Source organism: Carlito syrichta, unplaced genomic scaffold, assembly GCF_000164805.1.
Source record: "Carlito syrichta isolate Samal-C Ts95f unplaced genomic scaffold, Tarsius_syrichta-2.0.1 Scaffold302386, whole genome shotgun sequence".
Classification (NCBI taxonomy): domain Eukaryota; kingdom Metazoa; phylum Chordata; class Mammalia; order Primates; family Tarsiidae; genus Carlito; species Carlito syrichta.
In genome coordinates, this window is record NW_007246482.1 from 795,435 (window position 1) to 822,876 (window position 27,442).

At 41.7% G+C, this 27,442-nt stretch overlaps 1 protein-coding gene across 1 annotated transcript in view; it reads left to right on the top strand.

Moving 5' to 3' along the window:
* Positions 1-27,070, top strand: part of ACTR5 (ARP5 actin related protein 5 homolog) — a 34,113-nt gene extending 7,043 nt beyond the window's left edge. The window contains exons 5-10 of the mRNA XM_008056524.2: positions 12,306-12,523; positions 13,524-13,706; positions 19,338-19,454; positions 20,180-20,319; positions 21,400-21,532; positions 26,438-27,070. Coding sequence (XP_008054715.2) covers positions 12,306-12,523; positions 13,524-13,706; positions 19,338-19,454; positions 20,180-20,319; positions 21,400-21,532; positions 26,438-26,695 — 1,049 coding nt within the window. The 3' untranslated portion in view covers positions 26,696-27,070. The remainder of the gene's footprint in view (positions 1-12,305; positions 12,524-13,523; positions 13,707-19,337; positions 19,455-20,179; positions 20,320-21,399; positions 21,533-26,437) is intronic.
* The last annotated feature ends 372 nt before the right edge of the window (positions 27,071-27,442 follow it).

Genomic DNA, 27,442 nt, shown 5'->3' on the forward strand with positions numbered 1-27,442 from the left:
ATGAATATTTGTATACCTAACCCTGAATTGTACCTCACAATTTTAAAATAAAAAAATTTAGAAGAAAAAATTAGCTGGGCGTGGGTGTGCACCTATAGTTCCAGCTACTGGGAATGCTGAGGTGGAAGGATCGGCTGAGTCCAGTGGGCCAAGACTGCCTGGCTATGAGCAGGCCGCTGCACTCGCTGGGTGACAGAGTGAGACTCAGATTAAAAAAAAAACCAAAAACGAAAAACATTACAGGCTACAGGAAACTGATTGTACCATAGCACTCCAGGCTGGGTGACAGAGTGAAACCCTATCACCAAAAAAAAACATACTTACTTCTATTTTTTAAGTTGACAGATAAAGTCATATATATGTATCACGTCCAACATGATATTTGAAGTATGTGTACATTGTGGAATGACTTAACCTAACCAATTAACATATTTATTACCTTGCATAGTTACCATTTTGTGATGAGAATACTTAACATAAATCCTCAGCTTTTTTCAAGAATACAATATATTATTATTGAACATCTTTTCAAGTGCATATTTACCTTCTGTATATTCTTTTGGGTAAAGTGTCTGTTTATGTCTTTTGGCCTATTTTTTTTTTTGAGTGAGTTGATAGCTTTCTTAATGTTGAACTGTGGTAATTCCTTATATATTCTGGATATAATTCCTATTTGGCCATATGACTTGGAGATATTTTCTCCTGGTCTATAGACTGTCTTCCTTTTCTTAACAGTGTCTTGCATAAAAGTCTTTTTTAAAAATGGAGTCCTGTTTATCATTTTTCATTTATGGATTATAGTTTTGTTATGTCTAAGAACTCCAAGTATGAAGGTTTTCTCATTTTTTTTGTTAAATTCTGTGATACATTTTGAGTTCACTTTTTATTAGGTGTGAGGGATTAGGTCACTTCTCTCTCTTTTTTTCGTTTGCATATTGATGTCCAGTTATTCCAAACCATTTGTTGAAATGATTGTTGTTTCAGGGGTCTCTAAGACCACTCCCAGGTGTGGTGATTTGCTAGAAGGACTCACAAGACTCAGAAGTTCCTGTGCTCATGGTTATAGTTCATTGCAGTGCAAGGCTACAAAGCAGAAATCCCAAAGGGGAGCATGTGTGCAGTGAAGCTTGGAGGCAACCAGGCACAGGCTTATAGAAGCCTTCCATAGAGTCACAAAGGGCACACTTGGTTCCTTCAGCAAGGAGTCATGACAACATGTATAAGGTGTTTTCTGGTGATGCTCATTAAAGACCTGTTGCCCAAAGTTTTCACTGGGGACTGGACACATAGGTACCTGCTGCTTAACACATACCAAAACTCTAGACTTTTAGAAAGAAAGCAGGTGTTCAACATGTTGTTAGTACAAGTAGTCTTTGCAAAATGAGCCACACTTATCATTAGGGAGAGGTTTTGTGTTTTTTTTTTTTTTTTTTTTTAGTTGGAGTCTCACTCCATCACCCAGGCTGGAGTGCAGTGGCACACTCACAGCTACCACAGCCTTAGACTCCTGGACTCAGGTGATCCTTCCACCTCAATCTTCCAAGCCCAGCTACTTTTTAAAATTTATTGTAGAGATGAGGTCTCCACGAGTTGTCCAGGCTGGTCTCGAATTGCTGGGCTCAGGTAATCCTCTCACCGCCGCCTCCCAAATGCTGGGATTACAAGTGTGAGCCACTGCGCCTAACGAGGAGAAGTTTTATATTAGTGTAGGGAACTGTTTACCAGCCAGGTTCCCAGATGCTAGTCAGCTTTTCTCCTCAACTATTTCTTCTTTGTCGAATGACTACATCTTTGACAAAAATCAATTGGCTGTATTTGTGTGGTCTGTATCTCTGGACTCTGCTGTTTTCCACTGATCTGTGTGTCTCTTCTTTAGCCAATAAAACACTGTCATGAGTACTGTGTCACTTTATAGTAAGACTCAAAACCAAGTACTGTGAGTCTTATAACTTTATTATTTTTCAAAATTGTTTTGACTTTTAATTCTTTTGTCTTTCCATATAACTATTAGAATTAGCTTGTCTGTGTCTATAAAACATTCTGTTGGAATATTGATGAAATCTGTAGATCAATTTGGGGAGAATTGATATTTTTACTATGTTGAGTTTTCCAGTTTATAGACATAGTATGTCTTTCCATTTATCTGGGTCTTTGTTGGTTTCTTTGATCTGCATTTTCTGGTTTTCAGCACATAGATCCTGTACCTGTTTGATTAGATTTATACCTAGTGTTTCTTTTGTCTTTTTAAGTGTAGTTTCTAGTAACTCATTGCCAGTATATAGAAATGCAGTTTGTTTTTATGTGTTGACCTTGTATCCTGTGACCTTGCTAAACTTACCAATCCTAGGTTTGTGTAGATTCCTTGGGAATTTCTATGTAAATATGTCATCTACAAGTAGGGAGAGTTTTATTTCTTCCAATCTGAATGCCTTTTATTTCTTTTTCTTGACTTATTTTACTGGCTAGGACTTTCAGTACAATGTTAACAGGAGAGGTGAGAGTGGGCATTCTTGTCAGTTTGCCTGTTTCCAGTTACTGATCTTGGGGTGGTGAGTTGGGGGGGAAGCATTTATCTTTCACTATTAAGTATAGACGTTAGCTCTAGGTTTTTTTTTTTTTTTTACAGGTGGTCCTTATCAAACTGAGGAAGTTCTCTTCTATTTCTAATTTTGCTGGTCATTTTTATCATGAAGGGATTTGGAATTTTGTGAAGTGCTTTTGCCACGTCAGTTGAGATGATCTTATAGTATTTCCCCCTTATGGGGGATTATAATGATTGTTTTTAAAATATGGAATCAGCCTTGATTTTTGTTTACATATATTACTTTTTATGTATCGCTGGATTAAATTTTGTAATTTTTTTGGAGTGTTTCATTTTTATATTCATGAGGAATATTAGTGTATAGTTTCCTTATACTGTCTTTGTATGGTTTTGGTGTCAGGGTGATGCTGGCCTTGTCTATTTTACTCTTTTTTTCTTGTTTCTTTTTTTTTTTGAATTGGAATCTCACTCTTGTCACCCAGGCTGGAGTGCAGTGGCACGCTCACGGCCACCGCAGCTTCAACCTGCTGGGCTTAGATGAACCTTTTGCATCAGCCTTCTAAGTAGCTTGAACTACAGACACATGCCACTATGCCTGGCTACTTTTTGTGATTTATTGTAGAGACGAGGTCTCAGCAAGTTGCCCAGGCTAGTCTCAAACCCCTAGGCTCAGGCATCCAAAGTGCTGGGATTACAGGCTGAGCCACTGCACCCCACCTTTTTCTTGTTTCTTCAGGTAGAAGCTTTGATTATTGTGAGACTTCATTTTTTTTCTTTTTTAAAGAGACACTTTCTCACCTAGGCTGGAGTACAGTGGTGCAGTCACAGATCTCATGGCAGCCTCAAATGCCTAGGATCAAACAAACCTCCCACCTCAACCTCCTGAGTAGCTGGGAGTACAGTCATGCCACCCCACCCAACTAATATTTTTTATTTTTTGTAAAGACAGGGTCTTGCTATATTGCCCATACTGGTCTCGAACTCCTGACCTCAAGTGATCCTCCTGCCTTGGCCTCCCAAAGTGCTGGGATTAGAGATGTGAGCCACTGTGCTCAGCTGTGGGACTATTCTTTTTAATATTAGCAATTTATGCTGGGAATTGCCCTCTCAGTGTTATAGCTGGATAGCGAGAAAGGACCCACCAACACGCAGACAGGGTTAAATTATGAGTCCTTTATTGATGCTGGCAACCGAGAGTGGACCATATGATTAGTAAGGGATACGGATGATTACAGAATTTACACAACTAGGGAGTTTCCAATCACCGAGGGACACAGAAATGTGGGTGTGCGGTATGATTACGAGAAGGTTAAATAAGGGAGTCATCTCTAGGCTAAGATGGAAGATCTGTTACAAAATGGCGTTACTTACTCATGTCAAGCAAGCTATTTCAGCAGACTGTTATAGGTTTTGCAGATAGATATTTCATTCCCCCCTTTTAGTTGTTTATGAGTCAATGCGTTGACTCATCTGTCATAAGTATATTATTGTACTGGGGTTTTATATATAGAAGTTTTACAGAACTGATTCGTTGCTTGACAAAACAAATAATTCAATTTATTACACAGGACCCGATAAATAGACCGAGGAGAAGAAGTCTGAGGGGTCCAACTAGACTAGTAATAAGAGTTGTTAACCGTGGGTTTCAATTAAACAGGGCCTGGAACCAGGGTTTATTAGTTTCTTTTGTTTTTGTTGTTGTTGTTTATTTAAATTTTCTCTGACCTTTTGAAGAGTATTTTTAATAACCCCAGATTTGTTGGCATAAAAGCAACAAACTTTTCCAAGGGCTACACAGAGTTTGCCTTGGGATAGAAATAGTAAGTCTAGGCCTCTGCGATTTTGAAGGATAACTTCAGCTAGGGATTTTCCTGGTTATGGGGTTGGTCCATGGCAAATTGCAGGTTTTTTAGGTCAGCACTAATTTCTTAGGCAAGGTTAGATAGACCTAGTTCTCCACGAACCAGAGCAGTGGTGCCTATTGCAGCTGTTCCTGCTACACTTAGCCCGACTAAGGCAAGTACTACAAGGGAACAGCACATTTTGAACGAGCAATTGGAAGACCAAGGGATTGAGTAGAAGAGCTCCTTCGCCGCTGTAAGTATAAACCTGAGGTAGCACATGAACAGTAATATATAAAGTAGACTGATTAATTAATCTTTTGGTAGTAGCACATTTTGTAAGGCCTGTAGAACTAGCTAACCAGGTGTTGGCAGGGGTCACGTAGGCCATGGATTTGGCCATGGTTAGGAAGAGGGTTAAGTTACAAATATCAGAGAACAGAGAAGTTGTTAGATTGAAACCTGGAGTTACAAGGTAGGAAGCTTTACCAGTTACATTACCTAGAGTAATGTGAACCGTTTCCGGAGAACATTTACTTTTGTCAGCGTTGCTGATGATAGGAGTTTCAACTCCTAGGCCCACATAGTATGAGGGTTTTGGTTTTAAGCAGAGTTAGCAATCTGAGGCCAACTGGGGCATAGTGGCGTTAAGCAGATGGTGCATATTAGTTAACATAGGAAAAAGTCTAGGGGGTTGGTGGACCAGTTTTGGAAGCAACTGAGATGAACTCAGGAGCTATTGAGGTGAACCCGAGGTAGTGGCTTGGCTGGCAGAAGGCAGAGGCTGAGGTGGAGGTTGGTGGTAACCAAACAAGAGATCCTTCAGTTCTGCCAGCAGCCCTATAGGTTTGACCGTGGTTTTGTAGGCAAATGTTCACTGTCAGATAGTGAATAAGGTACCCCGGTTATAACCATTCATGTAGAGTCATATACCCTAGGTTTATCCCGTAGTCCAAGAATAATGGAGAGCATTAGTAACCTTTATGTATATAGGCTGTTACGGGCCAGGAGCTGGCCAAAGAGTGATTTCAGAAGTGTCATTAGGTCCCCCACTGTAGGTTGCAATGGTGACACTTCCAGTCTGGACAAAAGAATTCGTTTTCCTGATTACAACTATAATCAGTGGGGTTACTGGGGCAAAGATAGAATTCTGTGTTTTTTATGTAATTAGGAGTTGCCCACTGAGTGCATGTTTCAGTATAATAGTAGTTTGGTACCCTACTTGCCATAGGAATCCCTGCCATCCATTGAGGGACTCCAGGTTATTGAGATAAGCATTCTTTTTCTATTTGTACTAGTCTGGGAGATTTACAGTAAACTTGACTATAGGTGAACTGTGAGTCCAGTTTTGAATTGCTAGGACTTTTTCTGAAGTGAAAGAACTTTGGGAGAAGTTATAGGCAGTACGGTAAGTCATTTCAAGAGAGGGAAAACAAATTAGGAAGCAACACCATAGCCTAGTAGGGTAATAATACATTCTATGCATAGGAGACAGGATAATATTAACAGAAACTTTTTGCCACATTTCTAATCTACAGTGAGCAGTCTTACACCAAAACCCAAAACAAGTGGGATTATAAAAACAAGAGATAAAGGATGAATACAGTGCATTCAAAAGAAATAGCAACCAGTCTGTTTGATTTTCACGGTTTAGATGTACTTTGAAACGTGACTTTGAGAGGGTTCTTGGAGTCCTTGGTTGCAGTCCAGTTAGCTGAACAGTGGCCGTTTTCCCTTGTTGAACAAGGGAGTGAATATTTGGGGTCCCTTGTCGCTACAGCACAGTCGATGACACAGACTGGTGGAGTTAGGTCAGTTTTCCTGGCCCTTTTGCCTCAGGTGTGGTCAATCCAGGCTGGTATTGATTGCTGTTGGAGTGGTGAGGATGACGAGAAACCGTCCCTTCCAGGCAGGAGTTAGTCCTTCTTTCTGGAACTTTTTGACGAAAACCAGGTCGTTGGGCTGCAATGGATGACAAGGCGTGGAGGATGGAGTGGGCAAGACAGCACGAACACTGGAATGTACAGTGCCGGGACCTGTTGTAGAGACTGGATATACTTTAACAGAGACTGATTGGTAAGTTTTTTTTTTTTTGAGTTGGAGTCTCACTCTGTCGCCCAGACTAGAGTGCAGTGGCCGCTCCCGGCCACCACAGCCTCGACCTGCTGGACTCCGGTGATTCTTCCGCCTCAGCTTTCCAAGTAGCTGGAACTACAGGGGTGCACTACCACACCCGGCTATTTTTTGATTTATTGTAGAGGTGAGGTCTCACCAAGTTGCCCAAGTGGGTCTCGAACCTGTGGGCTCAGGCAATCCACTCATCTCAGCCTCCCAAAGCACGGGATTACAGGCTGAGCCACCGAGCCTGGCTGATTGGTAATTTTTTAAGGAAGGGTTGCTTTGGAATAGGTTAATACGGGTTATACTTGAGAAGTTTGGGTTTTTAAAAAGACAAATTTGGCAAAGTTACTTTTTGCCTAAAGTATGTATTTTTCTAGGACACAGCCTTTATTGTGGTAAGGTTTAAGGGTGAAATAAAAGTGGCTTCTTGCTTTTGGTCTGTCCTTTTATTTCCCATTTCTGCTCTTGGAAATATTTTTATGATTTTGGAAACCAGGGCGAGGATCAGTTTTCTGTAACTTCTTCCTGCTGCGGTGGGCTATAGAGATGTCCCCTACCTATTTATTTCCAGTGGGGCTTTAACCAGATATTATTTGGATTTAATAAAATACCAAGCAAGAGCACAGGGAAACAGTGGGGCTTTAACCAGATATTATTTGGATTTAATAAAATATCAAGCAAGAGCACAGGGAAAAATTATTAGGTAAACAATGACGAAAAAGGCCATTGTTCCAAAAATGGAAAAGTGAAAGTAATTCTGTCTGAAGCCTTTGATTTATCAATGTAAGTTGAAATGTTTTTTGTAAGTTATTTATAGTAGTACTAAAATAGAACAAAAATGTATTATACAAACATATTAATATGCTGTCTATAAGTACTTTTATTAGTTTTTTAAGTTAGTATGGCAGTGGCTGCTAGGGTCTGATGGCAAGACGGTCACCCTTTTGTTGTATTGTCCAACTGTATAGATGAGTATGTTACTGCCTTTATATCTGGATTGTACTTTTGTCCTAGCAGCCCCAAGGCTATTTTTTTTCCCCTTTGATAGGTGGAGGGTAAAATTCTTTTGGATAAAGCTATGTGATTTCAACATGGATGGCCAGGACCAAAAAGCTGGCACCTGTGTTAAAATAAATAATTAATTTGGGTTCCAGTGCCATGGTTTATCTCTGGGGGGTTGCTGGGGTGATAGTAAGCCAGTGCCAGGAAGTTTAGCAGGTTTGCAGACCTCCATAGGTGGCCATTATTTGTGAGCCAAGTGTTCTCTCCTTTCTTCAGAAGAGAGTGTACCTTCTTCCCAATGGCTTATTGACCTGCACAGTGGACAAGGTCCAGGAGGTTAGGCCTCTTTGAGGCAGCTATGTTTCTAGTGTCCCCACAAGCTGTACCCATGAGCAATGGACACCATCCCCTTAGTAGGTTTATTTTTACCAGGTTTTTGATGGGCACTTGGCATCTTGGTTGCTAATTGTGACTATCAATTGGGGTGCCTCTTTGGCCTTCTGGTTCTGCTGTCCTCCATGCTGACACTGCTTTGTTTTGGTTAAAAAAACTTAAAAGCTTATTTTTTTTAATAGGTTATTCATATGAAACTTTTTAACCATTTCTCTGATAGTGACAGTCTGATGCAAAGCCCTTTAGAGTGAACAGACCACATGGATGTGTAATGACCCTGTCCCTACTTATTTATAATTATGAACGGGCAAAATTGTTAAGAACCTTTAAAAATTATTAAATTTTAGCTTCAGTTGCAAGGCACAGATTGTCCACACTTTATAACTAGAACCACAATGCTGCAACTAGGTGAGAGTGTTCAGTTCTCATTTTTACTGTGCTTACATAGAGTGCCCAGTACTTTATTTATCTGGCAGATATACTAGGCGTAGGCCAGTTTTTTAAACCTTATCATACTATGGAAGGTGTTTAGCATTTAAAGCTTTACCTCTTTTATAAGAGGGTGCTAATTAGGCACAACAGGCAATTTATTCTTTTGTTTATAAAATACAACTTTAGCAAGCCTGATATAACAGTGTTGTTATTTAACATTAATGTGTTAACACATGGTAAAGTTGGAAATAAAATTTATTAAAGCACTTGCAAGTTTGGGTGGAAAAAGAAAATTGCAATTAACTATTAGAGCAAATTGTCTTTTAAGTCATAACAGCAGTTAGAACAGGATAAAAAAATTATAACTAATTTGATTATATGCCGAGATTTTTTTCTTCATAAATTCCCCTTTGTGATTCTTATCTTGGTTTTTACATACCATTGATGATGACATGCTTGGACTCTGTTGTCCCTGTAATTTTTTTTTTTGTATTATAGCTCCTTTTTTAATTGAAAGTAATTTAGACATTTAATGGACCTTTAAAATAATTTTGAGATTTTTAAAATCACATGAAGAATTTACCCATAAACATTGTTTTATTTATATTTTTTATTTATTTATAGCAGCTTGCTGAATTATTTATGAGAACTATTTCCTGGCCAATTTTTAGCATTTTACTGATAATTCAGAAAGTTTAGCAGTTTGGAACCAACAATTTTAAATTAGTCATATTTATAACAAAGCACTTATAGAAATAAAGATTATTCTGGTCTTGGCTAAGCTGGTAATTTTATAACGTTTGACAAAATGTATGTTGACAGTTTTAAAGATATATTTTTATTTTATTTACTAAAGTCACATGAACTTGTAAAGTATTTTATGAGTACTCACTTAACAGACAATTTGGTAGCATGCTGGACAAAACATATAACATGTATATATGCAAACATAATTAAACAAATCTAGATTTAAAAACCTTTTTCTTTAAATTTCAGCCACAAAACAGCAACAAGTTTATTATTATTTTTTTAAGATATTCAAATTTAAATTATATTTCTGACAAAATTGAAACCAGCTTACATGGCTAAACTTTGTCCTAATAGTTCAATAAAAGCTGTGCAGGTTTAAATGATGTTTATATTTTTAGTAAGAACTGACTGAACTGTATAAGCCATGCCAATGGAAAAGGGAGAAAGACAAAAAACAAACTTAGAGAAAACTAAAAAAACTAAAATCAGGACTCTGAAACCAGAAAACAGAATTATGGCCATAAACAGAACAAACAAAACAAATTTAATCTGAGTAACATGAACATCCAGAGACCCTGTAGAGGGCCATCCAACATTACCAATCAATTTTACAGAAGGTCCAGAGCTTGCCCTTAGAGAGATGTACTCCATAATTCTCTGTGAACCTGACAGAGAAGTTTCTTAACATACAGCCCAGGGGACTTGTAGTTGTAGACTTGGAGGCCTTAGACCACATATTGTTAAAAACCAGTAAATCACAGGAGGCACCTGATGAGAAGCAGACCTCCAATTATAAAGAGATAAGCAAAGGCTAATAAAAGTTTATAGCCTAAATATCAATCTTGAGGTGTAGCAGAAGCACGCCCTGTAGCAAATAGCACAGCAAGGATGCAAAGAATGGAAAGGGACCAACCTCATAAGCAATTAGAAGTCAAAGCGGGTACCCAAACAGAAACCAAATACTAAACTGAGACACTGCAAACAGAAACCAGATCTTAAACCGAGACACTGTTCTACCAACATCTTGGGTCAATGAACAGCGTCTAAGGAGTGACCTCGTCAGGCTCTGTCCTTTTTAAAAGAGTTGTGGCCACATACAGATTAAACAGATTCTTAACTCCTAGGAGAACGCAGACAGACTCAGGAATTTTTGAGGTGGGAGGAAATCGGCAATCACTCCTTCTCCCTCCGAGCCAGGTGAGAGGTTATGGGGCCCTGGAATGACTCAGGGGGCGCCTCCCCTATAACTCCTCCACGGAGCCAAGGGAGAGCTAGAGCAAGGTCACCTCCCGAGGTTGGCAACTATCTCGCTGGGGCCTCCAAATGTTATAGCTGAATAGTGAGAAAGGAGCCACCAACACGTAGAGAGGGTCAAATTATGTGTCCTTTATTGATACTGGCAATTGAGAGTGGACACTAGTCCAAAGAACTCTCGGTCCCGAACAGAGTAAGTAGTGGGTTTTTAAAGGTAAACATTACATAAGCTGTACAGTTTGATTGATATTTCTTGGCAGACCATATGATTAGTAAGGGGTAGTTACAGAATTTACACAACTAGGGAGTTTCCAATCACTGAGGGGCACAGGAATGTGGGTGTGCGGTATGATTATGAAAAGGTTACATAAGGGGGTCATCTCTAGGCTAAGATGGAAGACCTATTACAAAATGGAATTACTTACTCATGTCAGCAAGCTATTTCAGCAGGCTATTATAGGTTTTGCAGATAGATATTTCATCAGCATCCCACAAATTCTGATATTATATTTTTATTCTTATTGAGTTCAGATATTTTCTCGTTTTACTCAGTGACTTCTTTGAGCAATTGATAACTGCAGAAAACTAACAAAGTGACAAAAAGCAAAAAAAAGTGTTATTTTATGACCAAATGTATGGAGATTTTCCTGTTATCTTCCTGTGACTTATTTCTTGCTTAATTCCGTTATGGCCAAATATCTTTATTTGTCTGATATTAGTTAAATTTGTTTTATGACTCAGAATATGGTTTAATTTGGCAGGAGTTCCACATGCACTTGAAAAGAACATGTCTTCTGTTGGGTGGAATATTCTGTGGTGTCATTTAATGCTGTTGGTGGTGGTGTTCTGTTTTCCTGTATCCTTGTTTATTTCCAGCTATTGACTCAGTTGATTCAACAATCAGTTAAAGTGTTGAAGTCTCTGGGTAGAATTGTGAATACTCCTGTTTTTCCTTCATTCTGTCAGCTTTTGCTCTCAGATACTTGAATCTTTTGTTAGGTTCATATTTAGGGTTCTCATGTCTTCATGACAAATTGACCTTTTATCATTATGTGATGTCCCTCTTTCTCCCTGGTAATTTTCTTTGCCTTGAAGTCTACTTTAATATTAAAATAGCTACTTAAACGTTCTTTTGATCAGTGGTTGCATTGTATGTCTTTCCATCTTTTGCTTTTAATCCAAGAGAGTTTCTTAATAGGTGGGTCAGTTTTTAAAAATCTATTCAGTCCATTTCTAAATCTGTATCTTGTAATTGGTACAAGTCAATTTATAATTAATTTAATTATGCATATGTTTGGCTTTAGGCTCACCATTTTATTATTTGTTTTCTGTTGTTCCTTCTGCTTATTGTTTCTGTTTCTCTTTCCTGCCTTCTTTTAGGTTATTTGTACTTTTTTAGGTGCATTTAATCTATTTTACTGTACCTTTTGTGTAGTTTTTCAGTGTTTGCTCTAGAGATTACAGTAAACACAACTTTTCAGCCTACTTAGAATCAGTATTTACCACTTCAAGTGGAATGCAGAAATGTTAGCACTATATTGACTCCTTTATCTCTCCCTGTCTATGTTGGAGTTGTCTTAATTGTTACTTCTGTATATATTGGAAACGCACCAGACGGTGTTACGATTTTTACTTTTAGCTGTCAAATCTGCTTTAAAGAATGCATGAGGAGATGCATCTGTTATGCTTAACCAGATTTTCATCATTTGTACTGCTCTTTCTTCATTCCTGGTGTTCCAGGCTTCCTTCTGGTGTCATTTCTGTCTGACGAGCTGTATTTACAACTTGTTTAGAGCAAATCCACAGCAATATATTAGATTTTATAGCTGCATTTAGTTGACTGAATGGATTCGGAGATGAGGTGGAATGTATTTTCTCCATCTTGCCTATATCTGGAACCCTGGTATTGATTTTAATTTTTGTGTTACTAGTGTTTTCATTTCCTAACTGCCAGAATTGTTTCTTTTAAGAATTGCAGAAATGGCGGTGCCCTGATTATTATGAGAACAACGTCCACAAGATGCAACTCCCGTTTTCTAGCAAGCTCCTCGGCAGCACTCTGACCTCTGAGGAAAAACAGGAAAGGCGGCAGCAGCAGTTGCGGCGTCTGCAGGAGCTCAATGCCCGACGGCGGGAGGAGAAGCTGCAACTGGATCAGGAGAGGCTGGACAGACTGCTCTATGTCCAGGTCCAGCATTAGGCCCCAGCCGTGCTCTGCAAGGCAGTCTCAGAAAATTTTCTCTGTCATTGACTAAGTTACCTTTGAGATCAAGAAGGAATCCAGAGGGATTCCTGTATAAAGTGTATCACTGTACAGTACAGTATAGAAGCAACTGTTTCTGAAAGAGCTGTGGTCGCCAGCTTTGTTCTTTTGTTTACTTTTGTCTTATATCTCCTCTTTTTTAGCCTCTTAATTTAAGAGTAGTACACATGATACAAAGTGCACAGATCTTAAATCTGTTCCTTGATGAATTTTCATAAAGTGAAGCACACCCATGTTTCTGCTGTCAGATCAAGAAACAGCACGTTACTAGCATTCCAGAAGCCTCCCTCATTTCTCCTCTCAGTCAATAGCTTTCCCACCTCATCCTGCAAAAGATGACATTTCTGACATCTGTCACTACCATTAGTTTTGCCTAGCCAGATGATGCTGGAACTGTGACACATGCTAGCCTAGAGGCAGCTGGAGATGAAGCAGCTCTACAAAACTGGAGGAGCTGGAGTTAATGACTCTGTTAGGGCAGGCCAGGGATCTCTGGGAGCCTTCCTCGGCTGTAGCTCTTCTTTCTCTCTCTTTTTTTTTTTTTTTTTTTTTGAGTCAGGGTCTCACTCTTGCCCAGGCTGGGGTACAGTGTCACAATCATAGCTCACCACAGCCTTAATCTCCTGGGCTCAGGCAATCCTTCTGCTTCAGCCTCCCAAGTAGCTGGGACTATAGGCATATACCACCACACCCCACTAATTTTTTTTTTTTTTAATAGAGACAAGGTCTAGCTATGCTGCTTAAGCTGGCCTCGAACTCTTGGGCTCAAGCAATCCTCCCGCCTCAGCCCCCCAAAGTGCTGGGATTACAAGTGTGAGCCACCATGTCTGGCCCTCTGTTTGGTTTTGAAGCTACTTCTCGTTCCTTTCTGTTTGTGATTGCACTGTTTGTCTTTGAGGATGAAATGTGACTGCTGTGGTTTCAGGAACTTCTAGAGGATGGCCAGATGGATCAATTTCACAAAGCTCTGATAGAGCTGAACATGGATTCCCCTGAAGAGCTGCATTCCTACATCCAGAAGCTCAGTTCAGCAGTGGAGCAAGCTAAGCAGAAAATCCTCCAAGCAGAAGTCAACCTTGAGGTGGATGTGGTAGACAGCAAGCCAGAGGTGACTGAGGGCCTTGGGAGGGAGCAGTCCTTCCTGAGAGGAGCGGGGGTTCTGAGAGGGCTGACATCAAAGAGGTTGTAACCAGAATCAGGAGAAAAAGAGAGCAGAGTGGTATTCTGTAGACCTCTGTCCCTCTGAGAGGGGCAAGTATGCATGTAGAATAGGAAGAACATTGGCCAGGTGCAGTTACTCATCCCTGTACTCTCAGCACTTTGGGAGGCTGAGGCGGGTGGATCGCTTGAGGCCAGAAGTTTGAGACCAGCCTGGGCAACATAGCAAAACCCTGTATCTATTTAAAAAAAAAATTAGTTGAGTGTGATGGGGTATTTGGGGCTGCAGAGAGTTAGATTTATGATCATGCCACTGTACTCTAGCCTGGGCAGCAGAGAAAGACCTTGTCTCCAAAAAAATAAAAAAAAAGAATGGAAAGAATATTCACATAGCAATCCTGTGGTGGTGTCTTGAACCTGAACCTGCTCCTCTGATGGTCATTTGATAGTCATACACTTCTCTAGTTTTTTTCTGGTTAATGTGTCTTATTAAATACATATATTATGGTTGATTATCACTTACCTCCTTTTCATCTTGATGTGTCCTAAGGACAGGCATCATGCTTCATACATAGTTTATAAATTTTTTAAAGCAGCTAGTTGTCGTGCTCAATAAAACATTTGTAGGTTACTTTAAGATTAGCCTTTTATTAGTTACTGAAAACTAACTCTTTGGATAAACTCTCAGACTTTCTCTTGTTCTCCTTTCTGGTTCCCTGTCTGTGCACTGTTAATATGTGTTGATGTGGCCAAAAGAGCTTAGACCCTGGTACCTTCTTTACATTCTTAATGACTTATGCCTTTAGAGAGAAAGAATATTATGGAAAAATCCATGTCAGTGCCATTTGCTGCTGGGGTAGTATGGTGCTTGTCAGTGATGTCAGGCTGTCTGTGGCTCAGTGTGAAGCTCCCTTTTTCAGTGCCAGACTCTCTGCTGGAGGCTCCTTACAGCTCCTGCTGTCAGCCTCACATTCTCTGTGCTTGCTGACAGGCTGTGGATCATGTGAGGACAGGACTGGCCGTGAGCATGCTGTAGACCCTGAGGTAGGCTAGTAGACCCATCTCCCTGGACCACGGACATCTCGGGAAAAATGGCCTTTCCTGTCACCTGACTCCCCCATGGTGCTCCACATCAACTGAGTTGAACGAATGTGCCTTTTCTAGTGTGCGTCTCCAGTTTTCAGGTCTGTGTTTCAGATTTGAGCTATAATCTGCTGAAACAGAACCATGTTTTCTTTCTTATGTATTCATCCATATTTCGTTTTTATTATGCTCAACATAGCAACAGGATGTAAGCTTTGTTTATCAGAGAGGTGCCATTAAGCCACATGCAGGTAAGATTTTAAAAGGAAAAACCACCGTAAAGATGTAAAAACCAGTTTTTTTTAAAAACGGATTTTTCCTCTTTGTTCATCCCTCTGTGTTTGTTACATGCGATGATTCAGCCACTTCTTTCATTCAGCACATACTTACTAAGCACTCACTTTGTTCTGTGCTCTGGGGATACATATTTAAATCTCCTTGGGCTTGGGAGATTTTGAAAGTTGGACTTCAAAAGATTTCTCTGTAGACAACAAATTTGATGGATTGATATGTCACCAAAGCGTTAATGATCAGCCAGCATTTATGGAGGGTAATTGTTGGTGTTTAGAGGGATAAATTTGGACACTGACAAGCCAGTTCTACCTTTCAAAAAGTATTTGTAGTATTTTCCAGCAATATGGTTTGTTTAGAATGACATGAATAGGTAGGTACATGTGAACCAAAATTCATATTGAAATTCCACGAATGCAGCAATGACTGAATTGAATTAGTACAGCTGGAATTTTTTGACCTACAGTGTTTCCTAAATTCCATTTTTTCTTACAGACCAATCCATTCTGGCCCTTGCTGTTCTGCAATTATTTCTAGGAGACTGTTGTAAAAAGAACAGGCTTTGTTAGCATTCTAATGGAGTGTTTAAACTAGAAGATGCTTGCTTTTCAGAGCTGCAAGCAAAGCATGAGAGGGTAGGAGGGGAGACACAGTTTTAGAAAATCATCATTTGTTGGAAAACACAATGGGCCAAATATAGAAAGTTCTCTTGCTTTATGAGCTAACATCAGAGTTGGCCTCTGCTTGTTGTTATGCTGCTCAAGGCTTTTAGGGAATCATGCTGCATCTTCTGGATATGTTTGGCAAACTGTCATTCTGTTTAGTTCCAAAAGAACAGTCATGTTAAGTGTTCTTGAACACAATACATGAGGAGACCCTGGCAGACCCTGGGGGAAGAAAAACCAGCCATGGTAGAGAAATCTGTTCTCTGTTCGATGCCTGTTCTCTGTGTTGAAATTATTAGCTTTGTTCCTCACTGCGAATCATATGAATTGGGATAAGTAAATACTCTTTTTACCATTTTCAATGAAACTAAGAATTTGTCTTATTTTTAATATGACATGCTTTTGATATAGCTAGATGAGGATGAATGATGATATTTTTGTTGCAGCTGAAGAAACCTTTTGATACCCAAAGTTTTACAATCTTCTCTGTGTCAAGGAAGTTTGAGGGTATATCCCAGGGGCCCTCCATTCAGTGCCAGGCACAGTGTGCCAGGGACCAGTGATACAGAGTTGTTTAAGATACTGTTCCTGCTCTCTTGGGTACCTCAAACAAAGAAAAACCCGCCTGGGATTGTAGTACCATCCTGACTGTAATGAAGCATATCAGGTGTGGCAGTAGATATGGGAACACAGATGGATTTTTGAGAAAGGATTGAAATGTTTTAGGTGGACTGTGAAAGATTACTTCATTTCAGTATATAGGAAAGGGGGAGGGAAGGATATTTTAGGTGGAAAGAACCACATGTGCAGGCAAGGCTGTAGGTATGAGCAAGAAGGGTGGTGGTAGACGACGAAGTGCAGGTGGCTGTGCAGATCTTTCCCATCAGACTAAAGAGCCTGCATGTTACTCTTCAGATAGAGCCTTCCAAGGATACTGAGCAGGGAAATGCTGTAAGGACGTTTATTTTGGAAAAATAACTGATGGCAGTTAGGATGATGGGAGAGGTGAGGCTGAAGGTGGGAAGACAATAAAAACGTGTAGACAAGAGCTGATGTGGACCTGGAATTTGTCAAGAGCTATGGGAATGGAGGTGGAATTCCAAGCTCTCTATGCCATGTATAAGCCAAGGTGGCAGGAGTGGCAGTGGCTGATGATAATAGAGCATGTGGCATGTTGAACTCTGTGCTGAGCACTTCTGCGAGTGTCATCCTAGTTAATTTTCAAAATTCAGTGAATAGGTTCTATCATTTCCACTTTACAGGCAACTGAGACTTGTCTTGATTGCCATTCTGAGCTGAATCAATGTGTCTTCAAAACCTGTTTTGCCACACTGTCATCTTAGATGACAAGCCACCAAATGAAAAGGAACTTCGATGATCCATTGCTAGTCCTCTCCTGGGACCCCTTTGGAGTCATTCCTGAAGAGCTGGGTTTTGTACCAAGCCAAAATAGACATAGGCGCTTCTGTTGGTAAAGCTCCTTTCCTGTGAGGGGAGCTGAGAGTCTTTCAGATCACAGACTGCAGGTGGCTAAGGGATGTTCATTTACATACTCTCTGCTGCCCTGCATAGACAGAGGAGCCTGCCATTCTCTTTAGCTGGTCTTGCTACAGCAGATAAGATCTCTCATTCGTCTCTTGGGTTACCCACTCTGACCCTGGGCCAGGTCTCTTCCATCCTCCTGAAGCCCCAGTTGTCTTCTGGTGCTTAGACTTATGATTTATTGAGTTCCACCTTAAGGAAGGGCAAAGACTTTGGAGTTGAGCAGTTCTGTCTCCTGCCAATGCCAAACTTCCACTGCAGACTAGTGTGATGTGACCTTGAGCAGGTGACATCACCTCCCTGAGCTACAGTTTCTTCACCCATAAAAGGTAGTAATAATATCTACAGTGAGTATTGTGCAGGTAGCATGTGTTGCTTCCCTGCATCTGATTTAGTGTTGGCAGAGATCCCTTTTGCCTCCTTCCCTGAGAGCACGGTCCTTTAGATGCATGTCACCCAACCCATTTTCTTCCCGCCTCAAATTAAATCAGCCTTCTCATCCTGTCCTTTAGTTTCAGATGAAGAAACATTTGGGGGCCAGGCATGGTAGCTCATGCCTATAATCCTAGCACTTTGGGAGACCAAGGTGGGAGGATCGCTTGAGCCCAGGAGGTCAAGGCTAATAGTGAATGGTGATTGTGCCACTCACTCCAGGGTGAGTGACAGCTTGAGACCCTGACTCAAAAAAGAAAAAAAAAAGAAAACCCCAAGAAAGTCCAGCCTGGGCAACATAGGTGGACTGTCTCTTTAAAAAAGAAAGAAAAAAAAGAGAAGGAAGGAAGAAAGAAAGAAACATTCTCTTTGAGAGTTTACCCTCAAGCCTGGAAAATTCCCTTTAAATTTTAATGGTAGAATCGTCTTTGCTGAACAAAATTTAGAATACACTGTCACCCATTCTGCATGCCATATATGCCACATGACTTCTGATGTGTGAGTGTATGTGTGGTATTGAGGAGTATTGCTTTATTTAAGAGTGAGTTTAAATACTAGTTTACGTTTGTAGTACATGTGAATAAGTCCTGGAGAAGTATATTTAAATCCTCTGAATTATGTCAGTGATGTACATACTGTATAGATTCTAAGAGAAGTAGAGACTCAGAGGATGGGTACTCATTGGAGGGAGGACTCTCCTCTTTGTCATACTTGGCCATTGGTTCCCGAGTCTGCCTGAACCCTCTGCAAGGTGCCACCTTGGAGACCTGAGACAGTCCACTCTCCAGCAGCCATCATTGTTGGAGGATCCTTCCATGGGATGCAGCACAATATTTCTTCCTGTAACTTCTCCTTCTTGAGTCCAGAAGAGGACTTTCAAATGGTAGAACAATAGATGGCTGAAGATGTCTTCCAGAACCACCCCCCAATTTCTTTTGTACAGGTTAAAATGCCCTAGCCCCTCTGTTGGGAGTGGGGCCAGCATGTCTAGGCCCCACCCAGGAGTGTTGTCATGAAAGCGGGGAGCCTGCAAGGCTCCACAGAGAGGAAGCCTCTGCCACCGGGGCCTTCAGTCACACCCCAGCCCAACGGGACCTGCTGCTAAGGGGCTAATTGTTGAGCCTGTTAGTGTTAGCACATATAGTTTTTAATTATTAAGGAATTAATTTAGTTTTGCTGGCAGTCTAGCTACCTCATAGGACAGCATCTGTTGCAGCCTTCTCACCCAGCTTTGTGTGGTGGTGTGACTAATGCAAGCAGCAAGTCTTCCCGGGACCCAGCCCTGAGCTGGCACCATCAGAAGGCGAGGGTGAATCAAGCCTGAATAAGTAGGAAGGGTAGGAGATAAACGCAGAGCCCATTCCTAGCTTTTTATCTTTTAATCTGTGTTCATGTATGTGCTTTTTTAAAAATAACTTAGGAAAATTTTCATAGTCTTTATGTAAGCTCTTAGAACATTGGGCAAGATCCCAATTCTTTTTTTGTGACTCTGAACTAAAGGAACTAAGGCTGACTGAAGGTATAGGTTCTGTTTTGTTTTGTTTATTCTTATCCTGTTCTCTTCTTAGACACCTGACCTGGAGCAGTTGGAGCCATCTTTGGAAGATGTGGAAAACATGAATGATTTCGATCCCTTGTTTTCAGAGGAGACACCGGAAGTGGAGAAGCCGGTTGCCACTGTCCAGGTTTGACTTCTGCAGACCATGCTTGTGCTTTGAGGCTCTTGACATAGATTGCTGGGCTAGTCTAGTCTGCGTATTTAGGACTTTTTTTTTTAAAATCCCAGTTGTGTTTTCGAGAAAGGAAATATCAGTACTTAAAACACTGAAGTCAGTGGAGGCTTTCCTAGGGACTGATAGAGATTCCAGCACTGAGATCTAGGAATCTGTAAAAAACAATCTACCTGGCAGAAACATTTGGGCAAGTAATTGGGAACTTTAGATCCAAAGGTTGGTTTTTAGTGGTGTCATTTCCATTTAAGCCATTGTCATTTTATTTAATTATCTTTGGGGGGGGGTCTGTGTTTCTGTCCTTACAGTAGCAACCAGATAAACTGCTCTGAGTTTGGGACCCACCCAGAGAGAACGTCCTGGCTGTGCAGGGATCAGGGGTGCTAAGCAAGTCTCTGGGTGGGAGGGTTGTCCCCCATGCTGGCACTTTATTGCTGCTCCACAAAGCCTCTTTCCTGCAACTCAGGCCATTTCAGGATGTAGATGGTAGGTGTTTACAATTGTCAGGTTGAAAGAAGGTAGAAAATTGAATTAAGTCAAGAGAGTTGCGGAGAGGCTATTCTGTCATGAATAAAGTTCAGAAACTATTTTGGAGTAAGAAATGGAATTTAAGGAAATTAGTACTTGGGATGTTTGTCATTATGGCCTAAAAATATCTTTTAAACCTTGGGTTTTTAAAGCCCGTGTTTAACTTGGCAGCATATCATCAGCTGTTTGTTGGAACAGAAAGAATTCGAGCTCCAGAAATTATTTTCCAGCCATCTCTCATAGGAGAAGAGCAGGCTGGGATCGCAGAGACTCTTCAGTACATCCTGGACAGGTAAGATGGTAAAACCTTTTTTCCTTATATCTTCCTGAGCCATTTCCATGGATTGTGTATTGAATGGTAGATTTGATGGTCAGGCACTGTCAAAGTCCACCTCGCTCTCTTCTTTCTATTGACTTGCTATGATCAGATAATCTTTTATTGCTTATCACCAGGCCTGGCACCTTCCTGGGGCTCTGTAATTGTTTTCTGAACCTGTAAGTACCCAGTTGATTTGAGGAGCTTTAAGAGTTTCTTTTGTGTTTGAACAACATGTACACTGGCTTTCATGTAAACCTTTGCATTATTAAAGACTAGTGATTTTAAATCATCCTAAGAATATTGCTGAGCATGTAAAAGTTTTTTCCCCTCCTTGCAAGTATTTTTCTTACTTAAGAATTTACATTCCATGGAAATGCACCTCCCTTCACCCATTTATACAGGCGTGTTCCTGCAGTGTGAGATTTCATAATTCAAGTTAGACCAGTAGGGAATAGAATTTGTAGTACTCTGACTGTTGTTGGTTATAACGGGAAGGAAATGCGTCTAGCAAGGAAAGAAAGCTTTGGAGCTGCTTTGTTACAGTGGCTTTAAGCTTTCTCCTAATAGTGAGTGGGAAAGTGATCAAGCACATCCAAGATAAAGCTATTATTAAAAAAAAAAGAGAGAAAAGACACAAGTAGAGAAATGGACCTTCAAAAGGGAGGAGGACTTTTGGGGATGGTGGAAATGTTTTATATTTTGATTGTAGTTATGGTTACTGGTATATAACAATTTGTCAGACTTTGTAAAAATGTATGTGAAGTAATACTCAAAAGCTGATTAAAAAAACATGTATTGCAAAAGTGTAAAAATTCTAATCATGGTAAGGAAATGAGTTGACTATTCAATTTAAGGTTTTGACTGGTTATTTGGAAACTTTAGACGAGCATTCTGTAGAGACACAGTGAAAAATGAAAGCTTGGGCTTTATTTGTTTTAACTTTTTGTTTAGATGTTTTCTATTTTGTACTGAGAACTTACATTTCCACATCTGTATTCTCCTCTGATACTCATGTTGGAGGGACTATATAAGAAAGAGTCCTTTCTCTCCTAGGTACCCAAAGGATGTTCAGGAGATGCTGGTTCAGAACATTTTCCTCACTGGTGGGAACACGATGTATCCTGGGATGAAAGCCAGAATGGAGAAGGAGCTGTTGGAGATGAGACCCTTTCAGTCGTCTTTTCAGGTACTAATCGTCCATGTTGCCAACTATTTTGAAGATGGCATTAATTATTTGTTTTCTGACTGCAAAAGTAATAAAGTGTAATGAAGAAGATTACAGTTTCATTATCCTGAGATAACCACTGTTAACATTTTTGTGGCTTTCCTTCTTGTCTTTATGTTTAGAGCAGAATGGACGTTATGTTTTCTATACTACTTTATTTTAAAAAGGAAGACATGTATAATAAACCTCAAAGAGTAATGAAAGAGTATACATCAAGTTATTCCCCATACCCAGTCCCCCATCCTATAGGCAGAGCTTTTTGTCCATAAATTTTCTGCACACAAGTGTGTACTCTTTTGTAACCTGAACTTTCTTAACCTATCACAAACATTTTCCCATGCCATTATTCTAAAATACTATCTTTTGACCAGGCTCGGTGGCTCATGCCTGTAATCCCAGCACTTTGGGAAGCCGAGATGGAAGGATTGCTTGAGCCCAGGAGTTCAAGACCAGCTTAGGCAACACAGACCTCATCTCTACAAAAAATTTTTTTTAATTTGCTGAGTTTGGTGGCATGCCCCTGTAATCCTAGCTACTCAGAAGGCTGAGGTGGAAGGATTGCCTAAGCCCAAGAGGTTGAGGCTGTGGTTAAGGTGTCACTGCACTCCAGCCTGGGCGACAGAGTGATAACTCTACTCAAAAAACAATAACTGATGTGAATGCCTGACAGTTTATCTGCCAAATCCCTAATGACCAAGAAGCATGGTCTGAGCTCTCTTTATGGACCAGGCACCATGGGGACCATGCTAAATGTCCTGTACACAGCCCCTTGCTACAAAGATCTTCTTGATATTTGAGAGGACAGTGGCCAAGTAAATAGACTATGGAAACCTAGCCCATAAACATACATGTACAGCCATGGCCACCTTCAGAGAAGTCCCTATGGAACTGGATCTCCTAGCGATAAGTAGTTGTGTGCCACCTAGACAGTGGGGCATAGGGTAGGTTGCAGAGAGCATGCCAGACTGAGTGCCTAACATGAGCGAAGACTCGGGGGCCAAAAGCTTGTTGAGGGAATGTGAGATGGCTGAGTGTGTCTGCAGTGTGTGGCTGCTAAGGAGGAGAGGAGGCTGACGAGGTGGAGAGGTCAGCACGGCCCACACCATGCAGAGCCTGTGCAGCCAGAAGCTTGACCGTACCCCCACTCTGCCACATGATGTAGTGCCCCCACTCTGCCACATGATGTAGTGTACATGCAGGGTGTGGTCCTCTGTCACCCTTACTGCATTTTGCTTAACTTCCATTTTCTCAGTGCTAAGAAGGAATAATCACAGCACCTGTGGCCAGGGTTCAGCATACTGGTCACATAAAACACTCAGCACAGGGTCTACATGTAATAAACTCAGATGTTAGCTGTTGTGTTGGTGGTTTCTAAGACCACTCCAGGCATGATGATTTTTTGGGAGGGCTCCCAAGATTCTGCATATAATCATACTATGACTAACTACAGCAAAAGAATACAGAGCAAAATCGCAAAGAGACAAGGTGCAGGAAGTGAAGTCTGGGGGAAACCAGTGTAAGCTTCCAGAGTCCTCTCACCTGGAGTCACATGAGACATACCCAGTGCCCCCAGAATGAGCTGTAACAACCATGGAATGCTGCCAACCAGGGAAGCTCCTTAGAGACTAAGTGCCTAGGGCTTTTATTTGGGGGTGGATCACACAGACACGTCCTACTTGGAGCCTACCCAAATTCCAGACTCGCAGAAGGAAAGCATAAGCCACATCGTTTGTGTGAATAGGCACAGTGAGCCCCTCTTATCAGGTAGTGGTGGGAGCCCCCCCAGAATATAAGTTTCCAGATGCCTACCAGGGATCACCTTGTAAAGCGTGCTTTTCTAAGGATAAGATTAGGCTGCTATGTGATTAACTCTTTCTTTTCTTTTTTTGAGTTGGATTCTCACTCTGTCACCCAAGCTGGAGTACAGTGGCATGATCCTTCTGCCTCAGCCTTCTAAGTAGCTAGACTACAGGTGTATGGCACCATGCCCCACTAACTTTTTTATTTATCGTAGAGATGAGGGTCTTGCCATGTTGCCTAGGCTGGTCTTGAACTCCTGGGCTCAGGCAGTCCTCTCACCTTAGCTTCCCAGAGTGTTGGGATTACAGGCATGAACCACTGAGACCAGCAGATTAACTCTTTTCTGCTTAACTGTTATCTTCAGGCTATAGTGAGCCATGATAAAGAGTCTAAGCAGGGGAGTCATGTGATTCTATTTGCATTTTAGGAAGATATTTTTGACAATGGTGTGAAAAATGGAATATCAAGAGAAATATTGGAAGCAGGAGAGCAGCTAGGAGGCAGCTCCCAGCCTTTTGGGAAGAAGTCCTCACTGCTCTCCACTTCCCATGGTGTACAAGGCCCCTTATGATCTGATCTCCAAGAACTGTCCAACCTCAGCTTTCTCCCTTCCAACCTGCACTTCAGCCAGAGTTAAGTACTATTAGTTCACCAGATATGCCACATTTTTCTGTCTCTGGCCTCTGCACACACTGGTTCCCTTTGCATGGAATATTCTTTCTAGGTCATTCAATTCTCTCTCAGTGGCTGGTTTAGCTGTCACTTCCTCCAGGAAGCCTTCCCTGTCTTTACCTATGTCCCTTACTAGACTCAACTCCATGACAGAAGAGATGGCCTCTGTCTTGTGAAATGTGTTCCAAGTGCTTGGCACAGTGTTGCCTGCCAGCTGTGCAGGACATACGAAGGCAGTAGCAGAGGGAGAGGAAAGGATGGAGTTGATGCAAGAGAAGTTAAGGAATTAGCACAGTTGTCAGAACTTGATGGTAGACAAGGTTTGGTGAGAAAAGTGGGACTGTAGACAACTCCCAAGTTCTAGGTAGAGCAACTAGTGTGACAGATATGACATTGACTGGACTAGGCAGTCTGGGAGGAGGAACAGTTTTGCAGGGAGAATAATGAACTTCACTTCCTGGGGGGTTTAGTCGACTTTCCAGTGGACACACAGGAAGAAGCTGCTGATGAGTGCTAAGGGGTTAGGGTGGGTTCGCATCCTCTCATTTAAGTGTGCTCATGGCACTCTTTGGGAGGGCAGGTGAGTCAAGGATTCAGCCCTGAAGAAAAACAGCATTCAAGGGCTGCAGGAGGGTAGAGGATGCTCATGATGGAATCTAAGAAAGAGGTGGGAGAGGAATGAGAAGCAGCAGCGCTGAAGCCAAGGGGTGGCGAGAGGAAGCATGAGCACCAGGCTGAGTCACGCTGGCAGGGCCGACTTGTGCAAAGTGTCAAGAAAAGAATCTTAGCGGATTTCCAAGATCCGTTTTTTGGTAACCCCCAAAGCCCCTCACATGAGTTACTTCATGGGCATTGGTTGTGGGAACCCGGCCACCAGATCCTTTCCCAGCCGTGTCCTTTAGCTGCTCAGGCCTCATGTGGCCTAGCCCTGACTCCCCCCAGCCTCACTTCGCCTTCCCATTCTTGCTGTTGCAGTTTTAGATGATGTATTCAGCAGGGGCTCAGATGCACAAGCTGTCTCAGGCCCTGCATGGTCCTTAGGAGGTAGAAAACCCCAAGATCTGCACAACTTTTACAACCTTCTTGAAAACATAAAGTTTCTCTTGTTTTTTTTTCTTAAACAGCAAAACATTTAAAAAACATCACAGAAATACCAGACAATTTAAATAGGCCAAAATGAAAAAAAAAATTATAGTTCCAGCCTTTGAACAATGTTATATGTATACTTTCTGGTCATTTTTTTCTCGTGTATGATTAATTTAAACAACAAAAAGATTGTTGATAGCTTGTTCTGTAGCCCTTTTTTTTTTTTACTTTAAATTATTGCGATAGTTTTTCTGTATCAATAGGTACATTTCCAGAGCATCCTTTTTATGGTTGTATAATCCATTAACATATGTCTTATTGCATTCTCATCAGTAATAATGATGGTAGCCATTTATTTATTGAATACTCTACACCAGACAGGATACCAGGTACCTTATAGGCATCCTTTCACTGACTCTCCTGCTCTGGGGCAGTAGGGCTTCCTCTCACCCTCATTGTGTGACAAGGTTCCTGTTCACAAGTCCCTCGCCTCTGCACTGAGCCCAAGCAGGGGGACTCCTGGGCCTGCACCTTTTCACCTCCGTTCTCCTCCATCTGGGCATGATGATGCTGCTTGTGTGACCTGCCCTGCACTTGCGATAGTGGGTGGGGGCTGAGAGGAAAGCGGTATGTGAGACGAGGGACTCTAGAACATGGGACACAGGAGGTGTGGTTTGAGCTACGGAGTGTTATCTGAACGGTCGGGTCCACCTCCCTGAGGGGCCTCAGAGAGCTGCTGACCCCAGCCTTGCTTGGCTAAGAAGCAGTGGGAACTAAACACTGGCAGCATCACAGAGAACGAATGCCCAGGTTGCCCCTCTCTGCTGCCATTTCTCCTGAGGCTCTTTAATACCCTGGCCAAAGCCACCTAGTATCAGCCTTTGCTTCTCTCTGCTCACAAAGAGGGAGATGGGGGCAGGAAGGCCTTTCCTCCAGGTTGAGTGCCAGCCTCCACTGCACCCCTGTCCCCCACTTTGGTTGACAGCCTCATGGAGCAGGAGGCTGGGCAACTGGCCCCTCTCTGCCCAGAGTGGCAGGTCTTGTTTTTGTAAAATATCTGGTAACCACCTGTTCTGTGAGGGGATGTTAGGTATGCCTTGCATTCTTCTCTGCTCTTTTGGGAAGTCTGGGCATTTCAGCTCAACTTTGGAGGGTGCAGCATAGCCTGGCTCTGTCTTCCTTGGGACCCTCCTACGTGTGTATTTCTGGGGATAAACTGTAAAGGGCTGAGCCTGCTGAACATTCACTCTGGAAGCCCAGAGCCCTAGTGGAGATGCCCTTCTGGTAGATGTTCCCTTTGTGTTTCAGGTTCACCTTGCCTTGAATCCTGTGCTAGACGCCTGGTACGGTGCTCGTGACTGGGCCTTGGCCCACCTAGATGATGATGAAGCCTGGATCACCAGGAAAGAATATGAAGAAAAGGGAGGAGAGTACCTCAAGGAGCATTGTGCTTCCAATGTCTACGTACCCATCCGCCTGCCGAAGCAGGCCTCACGCACCTCAGAAGCCCAGGCGCCTGGCAAAGTCTCGGCAGCCGGTGGAGGTGGTGCTGGTGAGCAGGCGTAGCAGGGCCTTCAGAGGCTGCCACACACGATGCCCTTAGTCCACATAGGCAGCGTGACAGGACAGTGACTGTGCCAGATGTGTCTGGTCCGAGTCTACTTGTCACATTTGGCTGCAAAATGGATTTCTCCTGGGAAGAACAAAGTTAAGGGACCCTGGGAGCTGTCCTTGAGAATTGCATTCATTTGGCAGTTAATACAGTGAAGAAACATTAAGTGGCCTGCTGGTGTCTTTGTTGAACTGGGATCAGCTGTGGCGTCAGCTTCCTGCAGTAGGAAATGAATACAGAGTAGAGGACAGAGATGTGCAAAATATACAAGACTTGACTTCTTACTGCATTTCAAAGCCTTTTTTTTATTTGAAAAATTTTTTTAAAATGTATCTTGTCAGTGTAGATGTTTTATTCTTCTGAATTTACTCAGAAATTGCATGAATGCCCAGCAAGAGGAAATCTTCTATGTACATACAAAGATAATATTTACTGGCAGGTACAGTGGCATATACCTGTAAGTCCCACCTATTCAGGAGGATGAGGCCAGAGGATTGCTTGAGCCTAGGAGTTCGAGGCCACAGAGTACTGTGATCACACTTGTGAATAACCACTGTACTCTAGCCTGGGCAGCAGTGAGAACTTGTCTCTAAAACGATAAAACACATTTTTAATAAAAGGTAATATTTGTGTAATAAAGGCAGTCATCTATGAAATCCCAGGAGCCAGAAATATTTCCCTCCTCCTGGCGGCCTTCTTAC